A 9,238-nucleotide genomic window follows, 5' to 3' on the forward strand; every position below is an offset into this window, starting at 1 on the left:
GGGAGAGTGTGTGTGTATTGATCAGCTGTTAATCAGTGTTTTTATGAAGTGTGCCATGAAGCCTCCATAGAGCTCGCGCAGTCTTAAGCCAATCGAGTTTCCAGGCCTCAAATTGGGTCTTAATCTCGCGCTGTCTATTTGGCAGCTTGATTGATGTCCTCGCGCGGAAGGGGGGGGAGGACGGGGGGGAGGACAAACAGTCCAGCCTCGCGCTCCTCTCCTGCGTGCAGACACAGACAGACGCACACACGTGCGCCCGGCACTCACTAGATAACGACTGGAGCTCGAGCAGAAGAAGCCCAGACGTAGAGTCCGGGGAGCGGCGCGTGGAGCATCCTCTGTTCCTCGCGCCGGAGCTGTGGGGGGGGGAGGCTCGCGGAGGCCATGGATCACATAGGGATAGGCCTACTGGGGGCGCATCTGCAGCAGCACACGCACGCGGAGCCCATCAGCTTCGGCATCGATCAGATCCTTAGTAACGTGGAGCAGAGCTGCATGCTGGGCGCGAGGATGCACGAGCCGGACTACGGACACGGGGCCTACGACAGCTGCGCGAGCAGCGGCGTGAACGGCGCCGGCTATATGTACGGTAACACCGGATATAACGGCAGCGGCGGCTCGTGTGGGATGGCTTCCCTCGGCGGGGCTTATCACATGAACGTGGGTGTGAATGCGAACGGGACTAACGTGAGCTCCTCGAGGGTCATCCGTGTCCCGGCGCACCGGCCTGTGAGCGGCGGGAACTCCTCCGCTCCGCCGGTAAGCGGCTGCGGGAACATCAGCAACATGACCGCGCTGACGTTCCCCTGGATGGAGAGCAACCGACGCTACACCAAAGACAGGTTCACAGGTGGGCCTATATAATATAATATAATATAATATAATATAATATAATATAATATAATATAATATAATAGGCCTATAATATAATATAACATAACATAATATAATATAGCCTAATATAATATAATGAAGTGTAAAAAGTATATTTTTAAAAGACAAAGTAGCCTATTTAGAAAATATAATTGCAGCTGCAGCTTCGCAAGTAGCTACAACAAAAGCTGGGATCTCTACTTTCATTGACTTTTGGGTGTTTTATAAAAAAAAAAGAAATTATTATTTGAAAAAAAAAAAGAATGTTTCAAAACCAGACTGAACGTTGACATTTTACCTCCTGTAGCCTAATTATCCTTCCTTTAATATGAGTCTAAATTATTCATAATTTCTGCTTTTTTTTAACTCAAGAATTAGGTAGGCCTATGAATTCCAAAAATGAGTATAAAACTGGTAATAAGTTGGCGTTAGTGGTGTTTATAAATGGTAGTGAAAAGAAGCGTTAAACGTAAAAAAAAAAAGAGACAAAGTTGTCGATAAAAGAAACGAAAACGTCAGAAAAAGTGTGGATGTTCAGGACAAGTAGCCTACATGGTCGAATGGAAGACACAAGGGTTAACCTTCATCAAATAGGCCTGCATTTAACAGTACCAATAGTTAGCCTAGCCTATTACAGCCTAAATAAATTGTTTAAAAAATAATATTCCTGGCGCGGCCTCTAGCTCACGCGGCGCGGGTTCGAATCCGACCTGAGGCCCTTTGTTGTGTCATCCCACCATCTCTCTCCCCATTTCCTGTCTATCCACTGTCACTATACAATGAAGGTTAAAAGCCCCAAAAAATTATCTTAAAAAATAAATAAATAATAAAAATAATTAAATAATAATAATAATAATGATAATAATAATAATAATAATAATAATAATAATAATAATAATAATAATGATGTGCCTGCTCATGTGTAGGCCTACGCTAGATAGAATTTCTAGCAAAAATTTCACAAAATACAGAAGTTTATTATCTTAAGCTTTTTATTGTTAAAAAAATGTACTATAAAAAGAGGAATCACCCTTTTATAATAAGAAACTTATACAAAAAAAACTGCATATGGTTTTAATTATTAATTAATTATTAATAATGATTATTTATATATATATATATATATATATACACATATATTTAGTTAGTGTAGGCCTATGTAGGCAATATATATTCTGAGAAGTAATAAGATAAGATAGACTTTATTAATCCCACACTGGGGAAATTCCTGTGCTACAGCTCACAAGAAAAAAATGTACACACATCAGAATAACACAAATACACATTAATTAGACATAGGAGAAAAACATATACATAAAGTATAAGAAAAAGAAAAAAAAATAGAATTAGTTATAATAATAATAGTAATAAAACAAACGTATTTACACAATAAACATATATATATATATATATATATATATATATATATATATATAAACATACAGTATATAACCACAGATATACAGATGAATAGAAATGACATATTGCACAGTTGGAGTAAAATATAGATTAATATGTATAGTGCAGGATATTGTCCAGTGATGGCTCATGTTGCAGAAACAGCTAGCAGTGCTACATTATGATGTTGCATTAAAGAGTCTGACTGCTGCTGGAATGAAGGAGCTGCGGTAGTGCTCCTTCTTGCACAGTAATCTACAGTATTACTGTAAAATTGTAGACTGAAGTACTCACTCTAGTGTGGTATTATTATTTACTAATTTAAGACTATAATTCTTTAAAGGTGTTGTGTAATGCCGTGGTATTTCTTGTTGTGGAATCTGTCTCTCCCCGCTGCACTCTTCCTTTCTCTTTCTCCACACGCTCTGCCTGTTTGAAACTCCCACTGTACTTCAAATGTAAATAATAACAACTGAACACTTGAATGACTTGTGTAGTCCCAATACCGTTGTCAAAATTTCACTCGCAGAAAACAAGTTCTCCAAAGGTCTTTGAATGAGCCGTGGGTTAAATACAAAACAAATAAATAAAAATGGCTTAAATAAAAAAAACAAAAAAAAATCTAAATATAAGCTATAAATATATATAAATATACAAAATTGAACTTGAAGGTTCCCCAGAGGTTCTTGGGTTATGGTATAAGAAATAAATGTGCAAATAAATGCACAACACACACACAATGGTGTTATGAAAACAATTAATAAATGAACATATAAGAAAACATTATTGAAAACAATGAATTATGCAGTGTGAGTGTTGCATTTCCTACATTTATAAATGGTTGTGCAGGACAATATTGAAACAGATTATGCTGCTGTATGCCATTTTTGAATCTTTAACATATATGACTCTTCCAGTGACGGACTGGGATAAAAAAACCGGCCCTGGCATGTGCAACACACAGCCCTATTTTTGTCAATAGCTAGCTTGGAGTGAATCTTTCCACCCAACCCCCCCACCGCAGTACAATCTTGAATATTTGTGGCTGCATGCATAAAATAACTTCAAAATTAACCAAAGACAAATTATCAGTAGTGCTCCATAGGGAGGCAGCCCTTCTGGCATTAGCCCAAATTCCAGATGGCCAGTCCGTCACTGGACTCTTCCATTTTAAATGTAAGCTACTATATTGCTGCTCCAGTCCAGTCTAATGTATTGAAGTGGGTATACTGCACTGTATTGCCAGACCCACATCAAGATGTTGAGTCTGGGAACTCACCATTGACGGAGCTCAATCCGAGGGGCGGGATAAACGGTTGTCTTTCAAATTCCCCCCGCACGCAATAGGATAGCGCTACAACCAATCAGAGCAACGCTAGTTGATAGATTAAACTTTTGCCGTATCCACTCGGCATCTTCCTTTTTTAAGAATGACTTCAGTGCCGTTCTTTGTTCTTTTCTCAAAGAAAAGCTTACCTCCAAGTCTTCCAGAAGACCGCTGTTCGCCAGCAGCAGCAGCCATAAGCCCCGCCCACCGACTCTATACATGATGTGATTGGCCTGACCAGAGTTTGGTTTTTCCAGCTCGCAAGCCAACGGAGAGTGCCTAGACCCCCCTGGCTGCAAATTACATTTGCTGCCGCTAGGGTGCGTCTAGATTTCTCGGCTAGCATCGTATATATATTGCCCAGAATCTGCCTTTTGTCCTCCCCCAGGGAAGTTTTGAGCATCAATGACTTCATTTCCTGTATTCAGATTCACTTTTATGCACCAATTTACAGTGGAAATACTTTTATTTAGCCTATACGAAGAAGAAAAACACAGATGACAGTTCAAAATATATCAATAATAGGGGTGGGATAAATAATCGATTCTTAGATGCATCACGATTCTCTCTAAATAAAAATATTTTAATTTTTTTTAAATGTGTTGATTTTTATTTAAAAGTTACTGTCTCCAGACAAGTACAAATCAGAAAACAGAGTGACTGAAAGAGGATGGGATAATGGACAACGACTTAGAGTTTAACAACTTAGAGTTTAGGCAAGAGTGCAGAAAAAAAAACACACAAAAATGGCCAAAAGGAAAAAAAAATTACATTTTGTATATATACACATGATCTAATAAGACATACATAAACAGTGTTGGGAAGGATACTTTCAAAATGTATTCCGTTACAGAATACAGAATACATGCCCAAAAATGTAATTTGTAACCTATTCCGTTACGTTACTCAATCTGAGTAACGTATTCTGAATACTTGGATTACTTCCACATTGAATTGCATTTTATAAGTGTAGGAATGCGGCCATCACATCCAGCTTACTAAACAGGCCTATTCTGGTGTGTTCTTCTGTTCCAACTGGCTGAATGTGTACCTGAACAAGCAGATAGATGTTTGTATTTGTAGTCCCGAACTGCATACTACAAAAATCTAACCGTAGTCTAAGCTATCATGAGCTAATTTTAGCTAACGTTAGCTAACATGTCAAACAGGGCTAGTCTTTCAACGGCTCTGGGGCTAGTTAATCAGCACGTAGGAGAATGTAAAGTCGCACGTGAACTACAAAATAGCAAGGTGACCAGTAAAACTACAGCAGACGACGTCTTAAAAACGTACTACTTTAAGATGCTTCTTCAGGTTGGAGGTGGAGGAATTTGGATGCTGAAAGGAGGTCGGTTGCTGGCAAGCAGAGGTTGCACTGCACAGTTATATTTATTTCTCCCTTCTCTTTATTTAATGTGAAATGCTGTTTGAATTTCCAAGATAGAAACGCATTCCTGCCCTGGCTCTGTTGTGCTGGTTCCAGCTCCATCTTTACCTCATCCTCATACCTATCAGTGATCACGCAAATAGCTAATTTTTTCGTTTTCATATTGGGGCTTCTGGGAAATGCATGGCGTTGTGAGAGTGAATAAACCCGTGAAACAGAGAACTATCGTCATGTAATCCATTGATTTCAAAAATGTAACTATTTAAATTCTAACTGTAACGGAATACAGTTACTCATCATTTGTATTCTGAATACGTAACGCCGGTAAGGCTTATTGCATGGAATGACTACACAATAAAAACCTCAGTAGACAAAACATTTCATTAAAACTTGTGTGACAAATATATGTCAAAATCTAAGCTTTGTCTAGCTGCTTGGTCTAGGAAGTGATTAACAAACTCTGAGTGGCAAACTCAGATTTATATGTATATTTTTTTTAAATCCCGCATGGAAATGTACATAAAAAAAATTGTTGCATCAAGATGCATCGACAATCGGAATCAAATCGAATCGTGAGGTGCCAATCGATTCCCACCCCTAATAAAAAATATAATGGAAACTATGTTGTAGCTTGTCACTGGGCATTTTTAAGTGGGTATATGGAAATCCTGGAGCTTTCTTAGTGGGTATACTGTGTATACCTGCGTATCACGTAGACTACACCACTGTGCTGCTCTGTCATTTTCTGTCTGGTTGTCCTGCATACCCTGCTTTGACCTTTCCTTTCCTTTCCTGTCGTCTCCTTTGGTTTCCTTTTGTTTCCTTTTGCTTTCCTGTCCATTTCTGTTCTGTCCTGACTTGGCCTGACTTGTACTGTCCTATCCTTTCTTGTCCTATCCTGTCCTCCTGTCCAGTGTCCCTCTCACCGCTCACTGTGACACGTCGTGTAGGTCACCCCTACCAGAACAGGACGCCTCCTAAGAAGAAGAAGCCTCGGACGTCGTTCACTCGGCTGCAGATCTGTGAGCTGGAGAAGCGGTTCCATCGGCAGAAGTACCTGGCGTCTGCCGAGCGGGCCGCCCTCGCCAAAGCCCTGAAGATGACTGACGCCCAGGTCAAAACCTGGTTCCAAAACAGACGCACCAAATGGAGGTAAAATCATGTTGAATCATCTTTTTTTTTTTTTTTACTTATTTCCGATGCATTGTTATCTCTACAGAGCAGATGGGGATCGTAGGAATATTTGGAGCAACCAACCAAAGAGGCTTGCATTCTTTATGGAGGGCTGGAGGCCCATTTGGCTCCTAAAGCCTGTCAGGGGTCCTTAAGTGGTTTTTATAAGAGCTCTTTGGTCTCTGTTATGTCTCATTGCTTAGGCTACTGCACTTCTACGTTTACATGTTTAAGCAGCGTTTTGAGACAAAAAAATAACTAGTCTGAACTAGTCTCTGCAGGTTGTGCAGCTGTTGGACTGTATTATACTGAGAATTGTTTCTGTTATTTAGTTATTCATTGATATTTAAATAGTGTGGACAAAAGGAATAGAAATTCCTTTCATGAAGATTACAGGAGTGTTGTATAAAAAATAAAATTCTGAAAATGGACACTGAACATATTTGCTAACTGTTGATATGAAGAGACTCCACATTCACTTTAATTGAACAACTTTGGAGTAATAAAGCCTCAAATAGCAGAAATAAAATGCTTATTGATTATATAACATTTCATTTAGCTGACGCTTTTATGAAAAGCTACTACCGATAAGTGCATTCAACCATGAAGGTATAAACTTAGAACAGCAAGAATCACATAGAAGAGGAAGCTTATAGCTTCAAATAAGCCAGACTACTTTTACCGTCATCTTCTTAGCCAAGAGATGTGTTTTTGGCCTGCGACGGAAGATGTGTTCCAGCTGTCCTGATGTCAACGGGGAGCAAACAGTCGGGATTTCGTCGAGTGATTAGTTGTCCCTCGCTGTGAGGGAGCAGCGAACAGATTGGCTGATGCAGAGCGGAGTGGACGGGCTTTGTTGTAAGGTTTGACCATGTCCTGGATAGGGTTGGGTACCGGTTCCTACGCAACCGGTAGGAATCGGACCAGATTAGAACACAAATTTAGGTTCCTCATTTCGGTTCCACTTAATGTGTCGCCTGAAATATTTTCCCTCTGTCGCTCCGAAACAGACGTAAAAATATCCCCCTTTCTCTGTAGTCTACCGTTAGCTAGCTACTGTAAATGTAGCCTACTTTTAAAATGCCATATTTTCCCTCTGGGCTCACCAAAACGGACGTAAAAGCATATTAACCATTCACTGTTAGGTGACTTAGGTTTACTTATTATATATTGAAGTACTTTCAAATGTTAACATATTGTTAAATTTAAATAATTTTCAATAAAAAAAAAAAACCCTATAAAAGAGCCTTTCTTTGATGTCATTTTTCAGTTTGTCAAGAATCGGTTTAGGAATCGGAATCGTTTTAAAAGTACTGGTTCGGCGTGTGGCCGGGTTGGTTCAGTGGGTAGAGTAGGCGCACATATACATGGAGGTTTATTCCTCGACGCAGAGGTCCAGGGTTTGAAAGAAAGAAGGGCAGATAAATAAAACAACAGAGAATGTAGGCTACGTTTTTGTTTTTTAAAATGTAGGTGTCACACGTCGTCGTCCTCCATTTTCTTGAGCTAATATCCAGTTATTGGAATTCATTTAAAAGCCCTACTACAATTTTCACAATAATGCTCTACAAACACTTTTTATTAAGCCTATGCTAGGACTTTTTTTGTATTATTTAGTTTTCGTTGACAATGATAAAGCTTTGGATTTTGTAAAAGGCCTAAAAGGGTAGGCCTACATTATTGAAAAAAGCTTGAGAACCAGTGGTGTAGTCTACGTGATACGCAGGTATACGCAGTATACCCACTAAGAAAGCTCCAGGATTTCCATATACCCACTTAAAAATGTCCAATGACACGCAACAACATACTTTCCATTATATTTTTGATATATTTTGAACTGTCATCTGTTATTTTCTTCTTCATATACGCTAAATAAAGGGATTTCCACCGTAAAATGGTGCATTAAAGTGCATCAGAATGCAGGAAATGAAGTCGTTGATGCTCAAAACTTCCCTGGGGGAGAATACCCAGACCCCCCCACCCCCCTCCCTCCCCCAAAGGCAGATTCTGGCCACTATATACTGCAGTAGCCTACAGTATAGCCTACCCACTAAAATACATTAGACTACAGCACTGTTGAGAACCACTGGCCTATACGGTCGATGATTGTTATCATACATAGCCTACTATAATTATTAGGCTGTATATTATTACAGTTATTACCAGAGTTTTGGTCGGATGTGTAAACGACTCCGCGGTGTCTCCTTATCGCTGTTGCAGGCGGCAGACGGCGGAGGAGCGGGAGGCGGAGCGGCAGCAGGCCAACCGGATCCTCATGCAGCTGCAGCAGGAGGCCTTCCAGAAGACCATTAACCAGCCGGTCACACCGGACCCGCTGTGCCTGCAGAACAGCTCTCTGTTCGCCCTGCAGAACATGCAGCCATGGACCGAGAACACCGCCAAGATCTGCAGCGTGTCGGCCTGCGAGTAGAGCCGACAGTCTGCGGAGCCGCGCAGGGCCACGCGTCCTCCAACTGGACCGAGTACCGACTGACTGCTAAAGGGCAGATACAGGGGCGTAGCCCGAGGAGGAGCTCGAAGGAGAACCGGTATTGGTTATCGGGTCAGCTCCCCGCTCTTATTATCACCACCTTCTGTCAAAAACACACTGGTGCTGCATCTAACAACAGGCATGCTTCAGATGGCGTCCCTCAGCGCTACTCCTATCAAATTGGGGTCCACATTCTGATCTGGATCCTTGAGAGGTCTGGATTGAATCAGCCCTGCGGAGACCACAATGAGATTTTGGAAATATTTCGGAGGCATCATGATGAACATTGTGCTCCATAAAAAAAAATTTAAAAAAAGTCCATGAGAGGAGCAGGACAGACTGGCATCAGTGAGTTGTTGTGTTATAGTTGACCTATAAGGGACTTAATGTTTCATAATAATTTCATATTTGTGTGTGCATCTCTGCCATCTGTGTCTGTCTGTGACTGTTTACTCACCTGCAAAATACAGCACTTGTTTTAGCACCTATGAATTCAAATATAATCTGACAAAATGAAAATGATTTACAGCAAGAAATCAGGATATTTGACTATTTTATAATTTAGGAAGAAATGGGCCTAAAGGTCAAA

The 9,238-nt window shown here is 40.4% G+C and overlaps 1 protein-coding gene across 1 annotated transcript; it reads left to right on the forward strand.

The window, feature by feature from the left end:
* The first annotated feature begins 384 nt into the window (after positions 1-384).
* tlx1 (T cell leukemia homeobox 1) lies at positions 385-9,018 on the forward strand. Its single transcript, XM_078273324.1, has 3 exons — positions 385-850; positions 5,900-6,137; positions 8,379-9,018. Exons 1-3 carry the CDS (start codon positions 385-387, stop codon positions 8,587-8,589), a joined length of 915 nt encoding a protein of 304 aa, XP_078129450.1. The 3' UTR covers positions 8,590-9,018.
* Positions 9,019-9,238: the final 220 nt, after the last annotated feature.

This window comes from Sander vitreus, chromosome 17 (assembly GCF_031162955.1).
Source record: "Sander vitreus isolate 19-12246 chromosome 17, sanVit1, whole genome shotgun sequence".
Classification (NCBI taxonomy): domain Eukaryota; kingdom Metazoa; phylum Chordata; class Actinopteri; order Perciformes; family Percidae; genus Sander; species Sander vitreus.

Excerpts from the sequence above, each read along its gene's own strand:
- tlx1 (XM_078273324.1), top strand. The coding sequence starts at position 385 with ATGGATCACATAGGGATAGGCCTACTGGGGGCGCATCTGCAGCAGCAC. Across the intron at positions 851-5,899 it reads CACCAAAGACAGGTTCACAG|TGTCCCTCTCACCGCTCACT; the intron begins GTGGGCCTATAT and ends CCTCCTGTCCAG. Across the intron at positions 6,138-8,378 it reads AACAGACGCACCAAATGGAG|GCGGCAGACGGCGGAGGAGC; the intron begins GTAAAATCATGT and ends TCGCTGTTGCAG.